This window comes from Nelumbo nucifera, chromosome 3 (assembly GCF_055504915.1).
Source record: "Nelumbo nucifera cultivar China Antique chromosome 3, China Antique-T2T, whole genome shotgun sequence".
Taxonomy (NCBI): domain Eukaryota; kingdom Viridiplantae; phylum Streptophyta; class Magnoliopsida; order Proteales; family Nelumbonaceae; genus Nelumbo; species Nelumbo nucifera.
In genome coordinates, this window is record NC_142651.1 from 48,730,388 (window position 1) to 48,752,819 (window position 22,432).

Consider the following 22,432-nt stretch of genomic DNA (forward strand, 5'->3'; position numbering starts at 1 on the left):
CAGCAAATACCAGCTATTGCACATCTCCACAACATTTTACTCCTCTTCTTTCACCCCTTAACAGAGCAAGAAGAAAACAAACTTTGTACATTTGGTGGGGGGTCCACCACTCCATCTGCAACCAAACAAAGAGAAGCACCGATCCCAAATAGCTAAAACATAGGGGCAGGAGATTAACAAGTGATAGAAGCTTTCACCATTGGCTCTACAAAGGATACACTAGTCCGGAGATAAACACCAAAAAGGTCTTTTTTTTAAGTAATCACAATTGTTGCACCTTTCCAAGAAAACTTCCCAACAAAAAGTTCCAATTCTTGGAGGAATCGATTTACCCCAAACCTCTTCAACTGGAAAAGATTAACCAAGGCCAACTGAAGGATGGACTAGAGATCTAAAGAAGGATGAACAAGAAAAGACACCAGAGGAGGATAAGGTCCAGGCTCTACTATCCACCCTTTCTGGATCTAACAACACCCCATCCAAGATTTGGATCAAAGCTGAAATATTGTACAATTCAGAATCTCTAAGACCCCTTCTAAAACCCAAATCCCACTCAACCCTGAACCTAGGGTGGAAAGGAACCAAGAACTTGAAAAGAGGCTCATTTTTAAACCTTGACAAAGATAAAGAAAATGTTCTTTCAAAGAAAAGTCCCCCACCCGAACATGTTCCCAAAATTTCATCAAATTACCAGAGCACGAGTCATACTTGATAAATAATGAAGGTGGCCCTAACCAATACCCTTACCTCCCATCCATTAGCCACTTGCCCATGAATTCTTAGAATTACCTTGGCCCACAGCTTGTCCTTATCCATTTGCAATCTCGAAATCCATTTTCCCAACAAGGCCTTATTTCTTTTTTTGATGTTTCCTACACCTAGACCCCTATCCTTCTTCTAGTAACCACCTCCCAACTAACTCTATGATCCATTTTTTCTTCCCCTAGTTCCCAAAGAAAATCCGCCATTAACTTTTCCATCCTTCTACTTGCATCACAAAGTATCTTAAATACCAAGAGGAAATACATTGACAAGTTAGCTAAAGTGGACTTAATCAAGGTAATCCCCCCACCAATGATAGATAATTCTTCTTCCAAGAAGTTAACTTCCTTACAAATTTTTCAATGACTGGGTTAAAAAAAAATGTTGTTTCTCAGATTATCTCTTAATGGTAACCCCAAATAGGTCAAAGGCCAATGAGATACCATGCAACCCAAAATACCTGCCCTTTCTTCCACTTCCCTATCATCCATATTATTCTCACACAACTCGTCAAAATTAACCTTCAAATTTTACATTCTCTCAAATAATTGGATCACCAACTTCAAATTCCTAATCCACTTAACCTCACCTCCTTCACAGAAGAGTATAGTATTATCAACAAACTGTAAATGAGTAATTGGAACATGATTTCTACAAACTCTCCAACCTTTCACATGGTCTCTAGCATGTGCCCTTTCCACTAATCTCCCCAGAACTTCAGACACTAAAGTGAAAAGAAAGGGAGAGAGTGGATCCCCTTTCTTGATTCTCTATTAGCTTGAAAGTGATCCACCATAGTTCCATTCACCAAAATATAGTAGTGGCAAGTACTAATGCAACCCTGTATCCACTTACACTATCTCTCACTAAAACCAAATAAATCTAGCACTTCCAATCAAAAAGACCAATCAACCATATCATAAGCCTTTTTTAGATCCAACTTACAAACCAAACCCTTCTTTCCGGCTCTTCTCAAATCCTCCAAACTTTCATTAGCAATTAAGATTTGATCTATGATTTGTCTATTCTTAACAAGGGCTCCTTGATTATGGGAAATGATAGTAGGAAGGACAACTCTAAATAGAATCTTAGCAATAATTTTGTAGAGGTTACTCACCAAATTTATTGGTCTTAATTCTCTTGGATGGCTTGTCCAACTATTTTTCAGAACCATAGCTATGAAAGTTGAATTCAACCTTGGATTTATCACCCCTCTCCAAAAGAATTCATTGAAGACCTTTCGAATATCCTGTTTGAGTATGTCCCAACAATCCTAATAAAAAGCCATTGTAAAATCCATCCAGACCAAGAGCTTTAGACCTATCCATTGATAAAATTTCTTCCTTTATTTCTTCCACCTCAAAATTTCTTTTAAGCCATACCCTAAAGTCCTCAAGTAACTTAGGCCAATCTAACCCTTCTAACCTTATTTTGTCATTTAGGAATCTTCTAAATATAGACTTGAAGTGATCCACCAAAACCCTCAACAATCTCATTGTGTTGGCCCTATTGAGTAAGAATTGTGTCATCCATCACAAGCTTAGAGATGAAAATTTTCATTCTTCTCCCATTTGCCTAAGCATGAAAGAACTTAGTATTTTTATCCCCTTTCCTCACCCACTTATATCTAGATTTTTGTCTCAATCTGATTTCTTCTTTAAGCAGAATTTCCTTCAATTTCTTTCTCAACGGCCAACTTACTTCTTTGTCCCTTTCCTCAAAATTCCCTTCACATTCCTTAGCACCCAACACCTAAATTTGGCTAATCACCTCTTGTTTCCTTTCTTCTAATCTCCCTGAATGCTGGATGTTCCACTCTTTGATTTTTGCTTTCAATTCTTTCAACTTCCAATGCAATTTTATTCCATCCCAATTTATCCTAGGGTTACTTTCATTCCACCAAACCTTAACTTTCTCTACAAATCCCAGGTGACCCAGCAACATGTTCTCAAATCTGAATGGGGCTGGTTCTCTACCACCTAAATCCTCCTAGTAAGTACATAGATCTGAGGACCATGCAAATTGTGTTGGAGGACACTCAAATAAGTGACCATAGCAATCTCACATTGCACCACAAGCCTGAACTCCCCACTTACACAATAGGAGAACCACGCTGAAGAACATCCAAACTTCCACAATGCAATTCCACAACAATCCCCAAACTACAACAAACGGTTACATTTGTGATGTGGAGTATTGAATTACCACTACAGTGAATAACACAACAGTGTTGCACCAAGAACCACGCAATTATGTGCTTGTTCTGCGATTTGATACATCATTGCAAAATCCCTTTTGCGTAGCGATGACATTCCATCTAAATGCTAAATCGCAACAGCACAATCTGTTCTCAATCAACCCACGATGACAAATTAGCATATAAGTGTTCCAATAAAACGTCTAAGGCATGAAAGGCTTTTAAATTCATGCTCATGTGCAGACCTCGAGAGGAAGGGCGGGAACTCGGACTCCAGGATCCCCGTAGTGACACGTGGCAAAACCCTACTTGTGCCCTCTTTGCCTCAGATTTAACCGAACAAAAGCTTTCCCACAGTGGGGAAAGTTTCCATTCTTACATGGTTTCCGTTCTCCTTATGTGATTTCATCTATAAATAAGGAGGCCCAAAGCCCTCCTCATGCATACATTATTAGCCCCCTTGCATAAGCTCTGTCAGACTGTTTTCTTAGCTCCCTTACAACCTCCATTAAAATTCTTTGTAACTTCCTCCCTTCTTCCTCCTCTTCTTAGAGCCATCTAACGTCTTTTAGGTAGACCCTCTGTGTTGCCTTACCTCTCCACTCACACTCCACACTAATGGAAATTGGCCAATCTACAATGAACAAAAACCTGTCTAGATTTGAACAAATTGGGCCTGCTTGAAGATTGGACCAGGTGAAGTTATTATGGAGGCAACTCTTGAAGTTTATAGTTGTTGATGAACTCATTGAATTTCTTCATACTTCTAGTGATTCTTTGCCTCAAGCAATTTGTTTTCTCAGTAAACATAATTACATTGAAATCCCCACCTATACACCATGGTCCCTCCCACAAACCTTTGATATCTCCCAGCTCTTTTTTTTTTTTTAATCTATAACTTTGAAAGAATTTCATTAATTAAAATGCTTTAGGATATCTCCCAGCTCTTCCCATAACTTATTCCTCTCTTTGTATCCATTAGGACCATAAATATTTGTTAACACCCACTCAAATCCATTAGTCACTTGTTTGAACTTAATTAACAATGAAATTGCCAACCAATTCTTCAATCCCTTCCAGAGCCTCATCTTTCCAAATAGTCACTATACCTCCCGAAGATCCCCATGATGGCCTTATTACCCAACTATCATTTTTGTTTGATTGGATACAAAGATCACCTATAGATTTCTCCTAAGAATATGCATCATGAAAATACTTTAAGATGCATTAACCATCAAGTCAACAATGAGAGCAGACATCTAGTGGAGAAATATCAACATTTTGAGGTAGCAAAGAGTCCAAGGAAAAACACATTAAAGGTTTAAACAGTAGTCCTATGCAAGTTCATATAACATTATAGCAAAGTAGAATACAATCAAGCCCAAGATAAATAGAGAGAGAGAGATAGGCATTTGATAGAGTAGAATGGTAAAACGGGATTAATTGTTAATCTTAGGCTCTTACCCAGTCCAAGATAGATGGTATAAAGCCTTGTCAAGTTGAGTTGAGTTCTAATATTCTGTACATCTTTAGGCAGTAAGGGGATTTTTGTCATTTTCATGTGGTTCCAGCTATGGGTTTAATGATTTTGAGTCTTGTCTTTTTTTTTCTTTTATAGTCTTAAGTCAATTGTCATTCTGTGTTGTGTGTGTCTTCAGTAATAAGGGCAGTTAAGTCCTTCAATTTTGTTTAGGTATGCCCACCCAAACTGAACCAAAATACTTAATATGTCTATGACTTTAAAATAGAACGAAAGAATTCTGAGCTTTGCTGCTACAAGTATTTGCTTCAGTGGTTTACCAAACCCTAGGAGTGGTTTATAGAAAAAGTTGGGTTAATCAAGATTCTAAGTTCTGACTTCGCTTTCTTTCTTGCTACATTCTTCTTTGCTATGGTAGTTATTTTAGCATTGTGAAAGATTATTAATTGAGAAAAATGGTTCTAAGCCTCCATTGATACCAAATTAATTCCACCAAAACACTTCCACTTGCGTGGCAACCAAAGCAAAACTTACCTAGTTCAAGTTTCAGTCAAACTTTCCAAAACTTCTAATCAAATTTCATTTAAGTCGTGATTGTTCCAACAAAAACTACATCCATAACATGATTTCAGTTGAAACATGAATGCAATCCAACTCATACTCTAGAAAAGCATAATACAACAGAAAGAAGGGATTTGTAGAAAAAATAATAAAAAGTGATAAGTTCTCTCTAAGACTTAAGAAAACCAATAGGCTAAAAAAAATATTTGAAAATATCAAATTAATATAGAAGAATGTTGTATTTATTTGTGACAGGAAACGCATTACCTTGTGATCATGAACAAGTGTAAGTTTGGGTTTCAAGTAGTACAATAAGATATTGCCCAAGAAAAGGAAAAGATAAGCTCTCTTCACCCACACCCCAAAAGAGAAACAAAAACCATTCATTCATCCTCAATGATCCCATTAGAAAAACTATTACAAAAAGCCATAACCAATACCATCAGATATGTGCATAGACACACATCACCAAAGTTATCAAGGTGAGGGCACCTAGGTGACAACACGCCCATGGAAGGTCATATTTTTTATTTTCTGAGATTATAATAAATAAAATAGCATCATTACACTAAATTATTCATTTTGTGCATTTATATACTAGTTTCTTTGTTATTATTTTCTTATTTGTTAGTGTTCAATCAACAGACATGTTGGCATATGATATCCAATATTTTCATAGTAATTTCATAGTGTGATAGTTATATATGATTTTCCTGTAAGCTTCCATAAGTACAAATTAATTCCAATTCTGCAATGACCAAAGCTTACATTGAAACCAAAGCTTAAAACCCTGTTAAGAAATTCTAATTTAGGACTGGTTACAACTACAAAAGGTAAGTAATAATTACCATAACATTTCTTCACTTTGGGAATAAACAGTTCTAGAGAATCAATGAAACTTTAATCATCCACTTAATTATTCCTATTTAAATGCATGATAAAATCCAACCCAACCCAGCCGTCCACTCCATTGGTCTGACCTTAGTCCTGTTTGATCTCTTTAACCTAATTTCAGCTCTAATCCTCTAACCCTATCTTCCATAACTCCAGGCTAAGACCTGATTTCCAAATCCAAAGCAGCCTCATTTCAGTCCCCAGCCTACCTTTCACTTCCATCTCAAATGCTAACCAGGTGTTTGGAAGCATTCCCATTTCAAGTCGAGTCACTACCATATCAGAGCCACATGGGCGATTAAACCTTAATGTTCAAAAATAATGTTTTGTAGAGCATATTAAACTTGAAATGGGAACACCACAGCTTGAATAGAGTTTTGCACACAGGCAGCATTGGAGGAAATATCAAAATGACAACGTTTCTTGAATAATGAGGGTTTTCCTGCCTCACTTGTCTAAGTGGCACCTGGTGCACCCATGTGTTTGACATGCCAAATAACATATTATGCTCTGGGTTTTGTGCCAAAATGTCTCTTCCTATTCATGCTTCTACCTTATGCCATTGATTGAAATGGCAATGGTACCAAACACCATGTAAAATAGACCAATTTCCAATTCCCCCTAACCTGTTATATTCAGCAACATCTAAGGACTCCAAAACATTTATGTATGGGTCAATTACCAATGCAGAATAGATCTTATACAACACATATAGTAGTCAAAATCACCAAAAAACATAGGGAATAAGACTGTTGTCTAGGTCCCAACCTTTGTTGCAACATTTGCTAAAAAATGTGTGGGATAAACTAGATGAATGGCTTAGTATAAGCTATGAGCTGGGCATTCAGATAGGCTTATGGATAAAAACGAATTGGGTTGTTAGTCAAGGGCTAAGAAAGGTGAGTTTGTAAATAAGGAGAGCCCAATATGTTACGAAGCACAACAAACAAGACACAAGGGCATTAACAAAGCAATGTGGGCATGAGCCTAAGGTCAAATAGTGGTAAGATCCACTACTATTGCATCACCAAGGGACGCCAATCCTTGAGAACCAAATAAATTCCAAATCAGATATCTCCTTCAACAACAAACCAGGCCATCTAAAATAAAAGGCTAACTTTAATCCTTGAAGAAGCACAAGAAGTTCAGCTCTCAAAGAGAAACCTTTAGCAACAGGACCCAAGTAGCTCATCAAAACTCCACCAGTCTGATCTCTAAACAAACCATGAACCCTGATGAGCCTGGGTTACCCAAACAACAACAATCAACGTTTAGTCCTATTCATCTTCTTTCAGATGCCAACCACGCTTCAACCACCTATTGTCTTCTAGGAAAGAAACCAGCCACCAAGGACTGATGTCTCAATATAGATGGTACCAGTAACTCCTTCCTAGCATCAGCCCATGTGCCAATCACCTTGATAAGGTCAATGATGATATCAGCATCTTGCTCCTTGTTTTTCAAAAAATTCTGAAGTTCTTCTCACACCAAACACTCCATAATACCACAGCTCTCATACAAAGCAAAGGTAACTTGCCTCTTATAGTGATAAGAAGTAGCATAGGGAAAGAAAATATATCCATAATATCTATAGGAGAATTCCATACAGTACCATAAGAGGGGGGAAAAAGTGGCATGTGGATGAATAACATACTGAACAATTTTATTGTAAGAAATAGTTTATGTACAATAAGTCATCATTCCTTAATTTGAGAAGGCCATTAAAAGTCTGTATACATCAAACCATACTTATGAGTTATGATATGGAGGGGTAAGAGAAATAGTGGGTGGCATTCTCAACTCTCTTTAAGAAGATACATATGTGAGGAGAGATGCACCAAATGTTCCATACATGTTGGAGCATCTCACTTGTGTTTTCTATGAAGCTTCCCCCCACCCCACCAAACACACAAAAAAAAAAGGATTTGATCTTTGCGGAGGAAGAAGCTATATAATGAGCTTTGATAAGAATAGTATAGTGGAAGGGAAGTCTCATTTTCCTACCTTTTTTGAGTGCCCTTTCACTACAAAGATATAGAGTCATTTTTTCAACATTTTCAATGTTGGTGTGTTCCTTTTGAAGTTGTAGAGTTTGTTTCTCCCCAACTCCTCCCTATGCACACAAAAGAGGGCAGCACTTTTGTGGATTGCTTGGTTTGAGCATGGTTCACAATTTCAACATTAATGGTTGTTTTACCATATAGAAATAGGAAAATTTGGGGGATGTTTCACTAAGACATTTGGGAAAATCTAGAGAAATTAGGGGAATATTACTAAAAACATAAAATTTGTTTGTCAAGCTTTAGGCATTGTTAAAAGAAGCATTGTTTTATAAGTACTAAAAGAAGTATAATTGTACAATTAAGACCCAAAAAACCACAGTAAACAGATGTGCATATCAAACAAGAGAAGATTACGAGGACATAAATAGGTACATCAATTACCAAAAACATTTAATTCATTACCATCAAAGAAACATTTCTGCCCTTATTATTACATATTTTGATTAGATTAGGAATCCACCTTTCTAATTGTGACTTTTTTTTGAACCATAGTGACTTAGTAAGTAAATTACATTCATAATAGTAAACCTGTCATCTAGTCATAATAGTAAGTAAATTACATTCTTTTAGGAAAATTTTTCAAAAATTTATGATGAGTTTATTGGAATATTGACAAGTTTCAACAATATTCTGAAATTTTAAACATTAAATGTTTAATTTATCTGTAAAGAAAATGATTGACCAGCTTGTGGTCCCACCTCTTCATTATTTCTTGATGTTTCCTTCTGATTATATTGCTGTTAGAATTTTTTTTCTGTTGTTTCTAGTGACGGGTATTCCTGTCATTGTACCTCTTTTATTATAAGACTAATATAAATAGCACCTGGGGCGGCAGACTAGAAACATAAGTCTGCACCCCTTTTCTCTCCATTCTTTCTTCCTCCTCTCTTCTTCTCTTCTCTTCTCTTCGTCTCTGTTTTTCTTTCTTCTTTTCTAATTTCTCCTTGCTAAACAGGTCTGAACCTCATCGGTTTCAGACAACTTGGTATGAGAGCAGGTCTAAGACTGATTAGGGCTCTCATGTAGGTGTAGTCCAGCCGACTACATGAGAGTATTTCTAGGGCTGGAAGTTTCAGCTTGAATCGCCTGGTTCTTGGAGGTCATTGGTGATTGAAGGAGGTGCCCAAGGTTCAGAAGTCTTGGAGAGAAGCCCGGTGACCAGGAAGAATCAGAGAAAACAGGTTAGTTTCTGATTTAGGGCTTAAATCAAAGATTAGGAGAAGCGCCCAGTTTTTTCTGGGTTGTTTTCATTCTTTTTTGGATTGACAAGAAGTCTTTTGGAATCCTCTAGGAGGATCGACTGTCAGATTTCACTTCTCTTGGGCTGGGTTTTGGGTTTCTTTGCGGACTGTGTTTCTGGGCTGAGTTGTTGACAGTTTTTCACTTCAGCCTCTCATCTTGTGTTCGTAGAAAAGCCTCTGAACAACTTTTTTTTTATTCTGGGTGCTGCTGGACAGTACTTGAAATAACTTTTTTGTTGAAAAGGAAATTGAACAGTGCAGTACATTCCTTTCTGTGACTATCCATTATTCATTACAGCATGGAAATGTCTGGAAATGAATCCAAATCATACGGAGGACTTGTAGGAGCTGAAAATGCTACTGACAGCAGTTCATTTCAAATTACTACAGTCAAGTTTGATAAAACGAACTATTTGGAATGGGCCCAGTCAGCCATGATGGCCATTTGGAGGAAGGGGAAAGCTGGGGTATGTGATGGGAGACATAAAGAAACCAGCTCAGGAGGACCCTTCCCTTGCTAAATGGGTCCAAGAAAATTATCTAGTTATGACTTGGTTATGCAATTCCATGCAGCCTCATATCAGTAGAAACTATCTTTGGGCAAAGACTGCGAAGGAGATTTGGGACAATATGAAAGAAACATATTCTCAGCCCCTTAATGTTGCTAGAGCCTATGAACTGAAAAATGAAGTGAATAATCTTAAACAGGAGGAAAAACCTGTGTCAGTTTATTTCTCCACCTTGAAATCATTGTGTTATGAGATTGATCATCTTGAGACTATTGTGGGAGAGCCAGAAAGATGCTGCCACATACAGGAAATTAATTGAGAAAAATAGAGTGTTTGAATTCCTAGTTGGGCTAAAATCTGATTATGATATTGTAAGACAGCATCTTCTCACTAGAGATAGTGTCTCTTTATCTCAAGCCTACTCTCTAGTTCATAGTGAGGAAAGTAGGAGAAAAGTTATGTTACAAATTCCATCTATGGAATCAACTTTAGCAACCATAAAACTGAAGACTGGAGGTGATAAGGAAAATGAAGGAAAGAGGGATGTGTTTCGTGACTATTGTAAGAAGCCAAACATACTAAGAACACTTATTGGAAGCTTCATCCTCAGCTAATTCCAGAAACACTTACGAATAATGCAAATGCAGCTATAGCCACAGGAGCTTCATCCACACCCAACACTAGATCCAGTTCTCTTGATGCATTGGTTGCAGTTAGAGCTACTTTATCTCAACTGGAGACTGAAGTAGGTATCTCTGGACAGTCTCATTCTACTCCTCCCACTCCAGCTTTTGCTCAATCAGGTACAAAGGCCATTGCCTATCATGCCTCAACCCCAAGTAACACTAGCCATTTTTGGATTGTTGATTCAAGAGCATCTGATCATATGACCAGTTTGTCTTCCCTATTTCACACTTATTACTTGTCCTCTGGCAGAGACAAAGTGTCTATTGTTGATGGCTCTCTTGTCCCTATTTCAAGCAAGGGAGACATCAAGGTCTCTAATGCTATTTCTTTATCCTCAGGCATGTTCCTAAACTATGTACTAGTCTACTTTCAGTTAGTAGTATTACTAAACATCGGAACTGTTCAGTGACCTTTTTCCCTGATCATTGTGTTTTCTAGGATCTGGCAATGAGGAAAGTGATTGGGACTGGTCGTGAGACGAATGAGCTCTACTTGCTTGAACATCCACCTGGGAAGAGTAAAGAATTGGGAAGTCTTTTGTGTCATAGTCTGTGAGTCAGATTATGCTTTGGCAAAACCGATTGGGTCATCTTTCTTTTGGGTCTTTAAAGAGTCTCTTTCCTACTTTGTTTGAGTCAATCCAGGTGTCCATTTTGAAGTGTGAGAGTTGTGAATTGGCAAAGCATTGTAGATCAACTTATTCACAAAGTAATAAAAGAAGTACTATTCCTTTTGAAATTGTGCATACTGATGTTTGGGGGCCTTATCATATTTCTACTATGGGAGGGTACAAATACTTTCTATTGTTCATGGATGACTGCTCTCGGTTTTCATGGGTTTACCTCATGCGCTCTTGAGATGAGGTTCCCACTTTGACCCATGTTTTTCATCAAATTATCCTAACTCATTTTGGGATTAAAATAAAAAATCTCAAATCTGATAATGCCAAGGAATATTTTGCAAAACCCTTAGCTTCTTATCTCCTTGAACATGGAGTTATTCATTGGAGCACTTGTCCCCATACACCTCAACAGAATGGGGTAGCTGAGAGGAAAAATAGGCATATCCTTGAAGTTGCAAGAAGCATCATGTTGAACTCTAATGTTCCTATACGCTTCTAGGGGGGATGTCATTCTCACTGTTGTTTATCACATTAACAGGATTCCTTCACGAGTCTTGGACATGAAAGCTCCTTTTAACTTGTTGTATCCTAATAAGGAGCAGTTTTCTATTCTTCCCAAAACTTTTGGTTGCACCTGTTTTATCCAAACCCTTGGACCTAACCGTTCTAAATTTGACCCTAAGGCTACTAAGTGTATCTTCCTTGGGTATGCAAAAAATCAAAAGGGGTATTGTTGTTATGATCATGTTTTAAGAATTTGGTTTGTATCTATGGATGTCACTTTCTTTGAAGATGTCCCCTATTACCCTAGAGTTCCATCTCAAGGGGAGAGTGGTGAGCAGAGCACTTTTGCTCAAGATGTCCCTTTGCCTATTCCTGCAAATAGAGGGGAGTTGTCAAAAGTGTAAAGAATTAAGGGTGTTTCACAGACGATGGTAGAGGAAAGTTGGTTTCGGTAATGATCAGTCCAGGCTAGTTCTTGTCTCTTCTGCAGCACCAAATTCAAGTATTGCCTCCTCCTTACCCACTCCTACTACTGGTGACATACCCACTTCCACTATTTAGCCTTAGCCACCCTAAGATGACCTTGACCTCCCTATTGCATTACGCAATGGGAAGCGTCGTTGTACCTCATCTATTGCCCATTGTATCTCCCAATTCCTTTCATATGACCACTTTTCATCACCATATAAGTCATTTTTAGCCCCCATTGCTGCCATTCCTATTCCTAGAACTGTGCAAGAAGCCCTTGTTGTCCCTGAGTGGAAGGAAGCAATGAAGGTCAAGATAGATGCCCTTGTGAAAAATGATACTTGGGAACTAGTAGATAGCCAAGAGGGAAGAAACCTATTGGGTGTAGGTGGGTATTCATAGTAAAGTATAATGTCGATGGTATAGTTGAAAGATATAAAACTAGACTAGTTGCTAAGGGATACACTCAAACTTATGGTATTGATTACTTAGAAATCTTTGCACCAGTTGCAAAAATGAACAACATTAGGGTTTTGTTGTCTCTTGTTGCTAACTTCTCATGGCCATTGTTTCAGATGGATGTTAAGAATGCATTTCTAAATGGAGACTTGCAGGAGGAGGTTATATGGAGTTGCCTCCTAGTTTTTATGATGCAGAGATTGGTAAGAAAGTTTGTAAGTTGAAGAAAGCTTTGTATGGTCTAAAACAATCTCCAAGAGCATGGTTTCATAGATTCAAACTTGCTTTGGAAAGATTTGGCTATGTTCAAGCCCAGTCTAACCACACTCTTTTCATTAAGAAGGAATGATCTGCTTTGACTCTCCTAGCTATGTATGTTGATGACAATGTTTTAAAAGCGCAAGGGCCAATTTGCGCCTGAGATGCAAGGGGCAAGGCAAGGCACGCGTCTTTTTAAGAAAGGCGCAAAATTACAAAAAAAGATCTAAAAAAAAAACAGAAAAATCATAAAAATGCCAAAACCTTTTCAAAAAAATATTAAACATTGTAGAGAAGATGGGCCGAATGGCCCATAGACTGTCATTTTATGTTATGTTATGTTTCTCTCTGTTGTGGGCCTTATTCTGGGCCCATACTCTGTAATAGTCTGTTTTTTGTATTTTCCTGCTCACTCAAGGGCCTCTCTGTAATTTGTAAAAGATTAACTTATTAATAAGATGTTTAGAGTGTTAGAGAGATGTTATGTTCGAACCTCTTACTCTCTAACACTCATTGCCGCCAGCTCTCTCTTCTCTTCCTCTCTTGTTTGTTCATTTTCTGGTTTGCATCTAATATCAAACAGTTCCATACATCAAGTGGGTTGTTTTTCAACTTGGTATCAGAGCGGGTCATTGCTTGGCGTGTCCCTCATGTGGTTCTAGTTCAGCCAACTACATGAGGAGGTTCTAGGGATGAAAGTTTACAGTCATCCGCCTGGTTCTTGGAGGTCATTGGAGGGTGCCCAAGTTTCTATACACTTGGAGAAGGGTTCGGTGACCAGGAAGAATCAGAGAGCAAGTTGTTTGGCCTGATTTGAAATCAGAGAAAAGGACTTTCGAAATTATCTCAGAGAACAAGTGTTCGGCCTGGTTTATAGTTGAAACTAGAGACTCTCTTGCTGTAAGTCTTTTCTCAGTTCTTTGCTGAGTTATTTTTTGTTATCTGGGAGGACTGTTAAAGCATTCAAAACACCTCCATTCGGCTCACTGTTGCTGGACTGATTTCTGGGTTATTCTGGAAGTGTGGTTCGGCTGTTATTGGGCTTCCAAACTGCTAAAAAAACTGATCTAAATTAAGTGGTACAAGCCTCTACTTAGTTCAGCTGCTTCTTGGACTTAGACAAAGTGTTCTTGAAGCGATTTCTGCTTGTTAACAGTGAAGTGTTGACTGTTGCATACATAGTGTTTGTAAAAAGTCATCTTAGGTACTGTGGACTGTTTTCTTTGTTCTCCTTGGGAAATTATTGTTGGGAACCAAGAATACATATTGTTTGGAGGCCTACTGATTGTTCCTTGAAGGCTGAATCAAGGTTTCTCCCCTTTGAAAGTGCTGCCACCGAACTTGGTTCTCACGGCTGTCAGTTCTGAACTGAGTTTGTGAGTTGTTTTGTTTGCTACTGTTTCAACTCAATCTGAGTTCTTTGAAATCAGATCACTTTTAAAGGCCTGCCGAAACCCTAATTGAAGCTGTTACATAATGGACTTCTCAGAAATTGAGAACAAGAGCACTGCTGAATATGGACATAATTTGGGAACTACAATTGATTCCTTGTTGGCTATAACTACAGTTAAATTAGATGGAACCAATTATTTGGCCTGGTCACAATCCGTAAAAATTCATATTTGCAGTAGAGGAAAGTGGGGGTTTATCTCTGGGAGCAAAAAAGCTCCCCCAGAGGAGGATCCCTCTTATGAGAAATGGGTGCAGGAGAATTACACAGTGATTGGGTGGCTTGTGAACTCAATGCAGCCACAGATTAGCCAACATTACTTGTGGATGAACTCGGCTAAAGAAATCTGGGATAGTGTTGCAGAAACTTACTCCCAGAAGTTGAATGTTGCCAGAGCTTACAAACTGAGAAGTGATGTGAAGATTCTAAGACAGGGGGAGAAGTCACTTGCAGCATACTTCTCAGCCCTAAAATCTATATGGCAAGAAATTGATTTGATAGAGGCCGTGACATGGGATACCCCTAAGGATGCTGAAACATATAGGAAATTGGTTGAAAGGAATAGGGTCTTTGAGTTCTTGACAGGGCTCAATTCTGAATATGACATTACAAAGCAAAACATCCTGTCCAAGGAAGATGTTTCATTGTCTCAAGCATATGCTTTGGTCAGCAGTGAGGAAAGTAGGAGGAAAGTGCAGGTTAAAGGGGTCAGTATCAATGATCATTTTGCAAATATGGGAATCAAACCCAAAGGGGTTACAGGAGCTCCCAGTGGCACAGGAAAGAAGGAGGTGGTGTGTGAATATTGCAAGAAGCCGAAACACACTAAGGACAAGTGCTGGAAATTGCATCCCAGTCTTGTTCCTATCCGATTCCAGAAGAAGAATGACAATAGAAAGACAGGAAGTGCACATACTGCCACAAGTACAGATACAGAGTTTGAGTCTGCAAGTGCACAATTGGCAGCCATGAAAGCTGAGTATGAGAAGTTTGGAAGGATGATCAGCCAGCTTGAAGGTGTAACTTCATCATCCAACCCTTCTGGAAGTCCAGCCACCACTGCATTTGCTCACTCAGGTATAAGGGCTTCTGCTAACCATGCATCTACCTCAGGTAATCCCAAGACCCCTTGGATCATTGACTCAGGTGCTTCTGATCACATGACCAACCTTTCCACTTTGTTTGTGTCATATGATTTGCTTCCTGGTCGTGACAAAATCACCTTAGCTGATGGTTCTCTTGCCCCCATTTCTGGCAAGGGAACTGTCAAGCCTACAGACTCTTTACTTTTATCTTCCACTCTTCATGTACCTAAGTTAAATACCAACTTGTTATCTGTAAGTAGCTTGACCAAGTCATTGGATTGTTGTGTAACCTTTTTCCCTTCTCACTGTGTGTTTCAGGACCTGAAGTCTCGGAAGGTGATTGGGAGTGGCCATGAAGCGAATGGAATATACTTGCTTGACACCCCTGGCCAATGCTTTGATCATCCCAAGAATGTTGCTTTTGGTTCTACTTCTTCAGAGTCTGTCAATCAAATTATGTTGAGTCATTGTCGGTTGGGTCATTTACCTTTTTCTGCTTTAAGTCATTTGTTTCCCAAACTGTTTAAGGGAGTCAGTGTGTCCAGTCTCAATTGTGAGTCATGTCAGTTGTCAAAGCATTGTAGAAAAAATTACCCTGTGAGCAATAAAAGATCCTCTTTTCTTTTTCATATTGTACACTCTGATGTGTGGGGGCCTTACCACTTACCCTCTATGGGGGGCTACAAATACTTTATCCTGTTTATTGATGACTTTTCTAGATTCACTTGGATATACTTAATGAAATCCCGAGACGAAGTCCCGAGACTTGTGAGGCAATTTCATGAGCTTGTTTTAACTCAATTTGGTACCAGAATTAAGGTTTTCAGATCTGACAATGCAAAAGAGTATTTTGAGAAGAGCTTATCCTTGTATCTCTCTGACATGGGGGTTATTCACCAAAGCTCCTGTGTTGGAACCCCTGAACAAAATGGAGTTGCTGAGAGGAAAAATAGACATATTGTTGAGGTTGCAAGGAGCCTTTTATTTGCCTCACATGTTCCCACAAGATTTTGGGGAGATGCCGTACTTACTGCTACCTATCTAATAAACCGTATGCCATCCAGGGTTTTAGGGTTTAAATCTCCCTTCAGTCTTCTTCATCCAGATAAGGATCTCTTCCCAATTACTCTTCGTGTGTTTGGTTGTACCTGTTATGTTCACATTCCAAGTGTGCAGAGACACAAGTTTGAACCAAAAGCCCACAAATGCATCTTCCTTGGTTACTCCCCCACACAAAAGGGTTATTGTTGTTTTGATCCAAAGACTGGCACCAGACATGTCTCTATGGATGTTACCTTTGATGAACTTTCTCCTTTTTATGGTTCCTCTCAGGAAGGATTTTGTCAACAGGGGGAGAGTCTGTCACAAGTTTTTGCTCTTCCCCTTCCTGTCCCAGTTCAGTCTCTTGACAAATCTGTATCCTCCCAAAATGAATCAAATGAGGATCAGCCACTTCATTCTTCTTGTCCTAGTGCTCCTATCTCTTTACCTCCTCGTCCTACCCATAATCCCAAAGTGTATCAAAGGCAGAGATCCAGGAATGAGCAAGTGGTTTCCCTTACAACAGATGAGGCTCATACCCTCCCAATCACAGATGAGATAACAGGTATTGCTTCAGCTCCCTTGGAATCCTCCTTCCCAAATCTTGATGTCCCCATTGCTGTTAGGAAAGGAAAGCGGAAGTGTACTGCACACTGCATTTCCAAACACCTTTCTTACGACCTACTTTCCCCTTCATATTGTGCCTACCTCTCTTCAGTTGCTTCTAACCCCATTCCTAGGTCTATATTAGAAGCTCTTGGGATTCCAGAATGGAGAGATGCCATGCAGGCTGAAATGGATGCTCTACATGAAAATGGTACTTGGGAGGTGGTGGATTTGCCTGAAGGGAAGGATCCAGTTGGATGCAAGTGGGTTTTTACCATTAAATACAGGGCAGATGGGACTATTGAGAGGTACAAGGCCAGACTTGTTGCAAAGGGCTACACACAGACATATGGGATTGACTATCTGGAAACTTTTGCCCCTGTTGTTAAGATGACATCTGTGAGGGTTCTTTTGTCTCTGGCAGCTCACTTTGATTGGCCTCTCTATCAGTTAGATGTAAAGAATGCATTTCTGAATGGTGACTTACATGAGGAGGTCTACATGTGTCTTCCTCCAGGAATGTATGGGAAAGATATGCAAGGAAAGGTATGTAAACTGAAGAAATCTCTTTATGGCCTCAAACAATCTCCTAGAGCCTGGTTTGAGAGATTTAGAGCTGCACTTGTTAAATTCGGCTATGTTCAGACACAGTCAGATCATACTCTTTTTGTGAAGAAAAGTGGGTCTCTAGCAGTGTATCTCATTGTGTATGTTGATGACATTATAGTGACTGGTGATGATGCCTCAGGCATTCTGGGCCTTAAGTCTTTCCTCCGTACAGAATTTGAGATTAAGGATCTGGGGGAGTTGAGATATTTCCTTGGCATAGAAGTTGCCAGATCTAGGGATGGGATTCTTATTTCCCAGAGGAAATATGTCCTTGATTTGTTGTCTGAAACTGGCAAATTGGGTGCAACACCAGCTGCAACTCCTATTGATATGAGTCACAAACTTTCAGCTTCGGATGGAACTTTGTTGGAAGACAAAGGGGTCTTCCAGAGACTTCTTGGGAAGCTTTTGTACCTGTGCATGACTAGGCCAGATATTGCGTATGCTGTCAGTTGCATTAGCCAGTTCATGCATGCTCCTAGAGATACCCATATGGCAGCAGCAGAACGGATTTTGTGCTATCTGAAAGGCTCTCCAGGAAAAGGAATTCTATTTGCCAAACATGGTCATCTGAAACTTGAAGCCTACACTGATGCTGATTGGGCTGGAAATATTGATGATAGAAGATCTACTTCAGGGTATTGCAGTCTGGTGGCTGGTGATGTTGTCTCTTGGAGGAGTAAGAAACAAACAGTTGTGGCTCGATCCTCCGTAGAAGCAGAATATAGAACCATGGCACATGGAGTCTCGGAATTGTTGTGGCTAAGGTCCTTAATGGAAGAACTTGGGGTAGATCATGACAAACCCATGATGTTGTACTGTGATAATCAAGCTGCCATCAACATTGCTCACAACCCGGTACAACATGATAGAACCAAACATATTGAGGTTGATAGACACTTTATTCGTGAAAGAGTCTCCTCCGGTGAAGTGTGTCTTCCATTCATTACTTCTGAAGGACAATTGGCAGATTTTCTCACCAAGGGCATTTCCAAGGCAAGGCTTCAACATGACACTGGCAAGCTGGGCATGATTAACATCTATGCTCAGCTTGAGGGGGAGTGTAGAGAAGATGGGCCGAATGGCCCATAGACTGTCATTTTATGTTATGTTATGTTTCTCTCTGTTGTGGGCCTTATTCTGGGCCCATACTCTATAATAGTCTGTTTTTTGTATTTTCCTACTCACTCAAGGGCCTCTCTGTAATTTGTAAAAGATTAACTTATTAATAAGATGTTTAGAGTGTTAGAGAGATGTTATGTTCGAACCTCTTACTCTCTAACACTCATTGCCGCCAGCTCTCTCTTCTCTTCCTCTCTTGTTTGTTCATTTTCTGGTTTGCATCTAATATCAAACAGTTCCATACATCAAGTGGGCTGTTTTTCAACTAACATAATGTTAATAAAAAATATAAACTTAAATTTTAAAATAAATGATTTAAAAAACCTATTATCTAAAATTAAAATACATAAACATAACATGTAAAGTGTATTCAAATGAAAATTTAAAAATAAAAGCAAACATATAAAGCATTTTCAAGCATGTAAAATCCACAATCTCTTTTTTTTCCTTAATTGCATTGCTTTAAGTAGCTAATGTTGTCCATTCATTCATTGCAACAAAATATCTTCTTAAAAGGCAATGAAAGATGTAAAATCATTATTTTTATGTGAGAAATAAGAATTTCAGACCCTAATATAGACTTGTTCGGGCTTGCCTTGAGGGGTGTGGTCGGAGTCTAGGGGCGGAGCCCCCAGCCCAGCTGTTAGACTCAAAAAAAAAGCAAAAAGTGCAAAATTTTAAAAAGGTGCACGCCTGGACTGAGGCGCAAGGCGCATCAAGCACACGCCTTTTGAAAGGGGTGCGCCCAGGACCTGGGCGAGGCACATACCCCAAAATGCGTCTTGCCTATGCGCCTAGGCGTGCCTTTTAAATCACTAGTTGATGACATTGTTGTGATAGGAAGTGATATTGATGAAATTAATTCTTTTAAGCGATTGCTTAATCAAGAATTTGAAGTAAAGGATCTGAAAATGCCACAGGCGCGAAGCGTGGTAGGCCTACACCGGGGGAGCATAGCAATAGGGAGGAAAGGGATCCGGACGGTGGAAGAGCCAGGGGAGGCCGGGTCATTTGACGGAGTTGAGGTATTTCCTTGGAATTGAAGTGGCAAGGTCCAAGCATGGCATTTTTATTTCCCAGAGGAAGTATGTTCTTGATCTCTTGGAAGAAACAAGAAAATTGGGGGCTAAGCCTGCAGATAAACCCATTGAGCAAAATCATAATAAGATAAATGCAAAAGATGGTAAGCCTCTTGAAGATAAAGGTATGTATCAATGGCTTGTAGGAAGGCTTCTCTACCTATGTCTGACTTGCCCTGATATTTCTTATGCTGTCAGTGTTGTTAACCAGTGTACATGCACTCCCCCAAGATTTTTTTTTTTTTTGATAATTTGCACTCCCCCAAAATTACTCACATCCTTACTGTTGAAAGGATTTTAGCCTACTAGAAAAGGTGTCTAGGCCGAGGTATACTTTTTAAAAATAATGGGCATATGAAGATAGAAGTATACACTAATGCAGATTGGGTAGGTTGTATTGATGATAGGAGATCTACCTCAGGGTATTGTGCTTTTGTTGGAGGAAATCATGTCTCTTGGAGGAGCAAGAAACAAAATGTTGTTGCTCGCTCCAATGCTAAAGCCAAATACAGGTCTATGGCTAATGGTGTTGCTAAAATATTATGGCTGAAATCTCTCCTTACAAAATTGGGAATTGAATTTGAAAGACCCTTGGTGTTGTATTGTGATAACCAGGTGGCCATTAACATTGCTCACAACCCAATACAGCATGATAAAACCAAGCACATTGAAGTTGACAGACATTTCATTCGGGAGAAAGTTGTCTCTCAAGAAGTATGTCTTCCTTATCTTGCCACTAATATGCAGCATGCTGATGTCTTCACCAAGCAGTCAACAAAATCAAGCTTGAGATAGATTTAAGCAAGTTGGGAATGATAAATATCTTTTCCTAACTTGAGGGGGAGTGTAGAGAAAATGATTGACCAACTTGTGGTCCCACCTCTTCATTATTTCTTGATGTTTCCTTCTGATTATATTGTTGTTAGAATGTTTTTTTTTTTTTCTGTTGTTTCTAGTGGCAGGAGTATTCTTGTCATTGCACCTCTTTTATTATAAGACTAATATAAATAGCACCTAGGGCGGCAGACTAGAAACATAAGTCTGCACCCCTTTTCTCTCCATTCTTTCTTCCTCCTCTCTTCTTCTCTTCTCTTCTCTTCATCTCTGTTTTTCTTTCTTCTTTTCTGATTTCTCCTTGCTAAACAGGTCTGAACCTCATCGGTTTCAAACAACTTATCCATGACATTCAAAATCTCACTGACACATCAGCAATATATCAATGACATGAGGGAAAAAGGGGATCATTGGAATTTGCCTATATTCAAACCCATAGGGATCATTGGAATTACAATAGGGTTTGTAATTAGGGCTGTAATTGGGTCAGATTCGGATTGAATCTGCCTATATTCAAAAATGATCCTATTAATATTCAAACTGGAATTGGATATTGCTGACGGTTAATGGCTGTAATGTTTAATGTTTTTCTGTCTTACTTTAAGTATTGCTTTTTTTTTATTCTTAGTAGAAATTATTGCTACTTATAAAAGGGGACACTCACCAAGTTCTAGAAATAAGAATGCATCTTTCAGAGAGTTAAGAAGATTGATTACCTCTCCACTCTCATGATCCCTTAATCCTTTTAAAACCAAAATCACAATAGATGTCCATAGAAGAGAAAGGAAACAGCTCAGAGATATAGATTTGTTCTGTTTGTGTAAAGAGAGATAGAATAGACCCTAGAAAATCTGAAATCTGAAGTACAATAGCCCCCCCCCCCAGACCAAACATCTCCCCAAAACTTAAGCCTATGGCTGGAAACTGGATCATACCCAATGTTTCTTGAGAAAGAAGGGTAAATAGACTTGATGGCTTTCTAAGGGCAATGCAACATGACTCTTCTAGCAGCTCCTGAGCCCCATCCAGTTTTTTTTTTTTTTGATAAATGGGAGCCCCATCCACTTTGGTGCATGCCATAGTTGCTTTTTTTGTAATAAATAAAATTTATTTAAAGAAAAAGAACGACACAGGGAAGAAAGACCAACCATACACCCAAAACTTACCACAAAAAGACCAAAACAAAAACAAAACCATACCCAGCAAATCAATAAAGAAACCAAGCCAGTCAACTAAGAGACTTCCAATTAACTTAAACCAAGACTTTGCTCCAACACCCAACTTTTCTAACAATTTGACAAAGGACCTCTCAACCCCTTCTTAGAACTTTCTTGGTTTTCTTAACCTTCCAAACTTTTGATAGAAGTTTCTGAAGTATGTCTTCAGGTTATGGGAGAAGCCAATCATCCTTAACTTTTTGCAGGTGCTACATGAGAGAGAAAAAGGAAAGTCACATTTAATCATAAAAAACAAAAACAAAAACCTGAAGCAATAACATAGCAAGGGGGAAAAATTTCACTATATAGAACAAGCGCATCAGAGTACAATGAATAAGTATCCAAAACAAAAGGCAATTCTTAAGAAATGTCTTTCAAAGAAAGTTCAAACAGATCATTGGTGTAGATGAGATCTTTGTATTGACTTTGTCTTTTTAATATATACTTATCTTTTTCAAAGAAAAAAAAAAAGGTTTAGAAAAAGAAAGTTTAGACAGGAAAAGGTTGAAAAGTAATAATTGACACTGACTATATAGGACAGGCAATGGAACAAAAGAAACTCACTTTATCCTTAAGTAAGATGCAGATATCTGTGGCAAGGAAGCATCTCCTTCCCTGAAACCAGTTCTCATGTTATCAGAAAACAAGTTTAGAAACAAAATATGTGAATATGAAAATCAATTC

At 38.7% G+C, this 22,432-nt stretch overlaps 1 protein-coding gene across 4 annotated transcripts in view; it reads right to left on the minus strand.

Annotated features, from left to right (window-relative positions):
• LOC104609550 (E3 ubiquitin protein ligase DRIP2-like) overlaps window positions 1–22,432 on the minus strand; it is a 40,130-nt gene that overhangs the window by 13,906 nt on the left and 3,792 nt on the right. For all 4 annotated transcript variants that reach the window (XM_010275894.3, XM_088901081.1, XM_010275893.3 and 1 more), the window contains exon 6: window positions 22,313–22,363. In XM_010275894.3, the coding sequence (XP_010274196.1) occupies window positions 22,313–22,363 (51 nt within the window). The remainder of the gene's footprint in view (window positions 1–22,312; window positions 22,364–22,432) is intronic.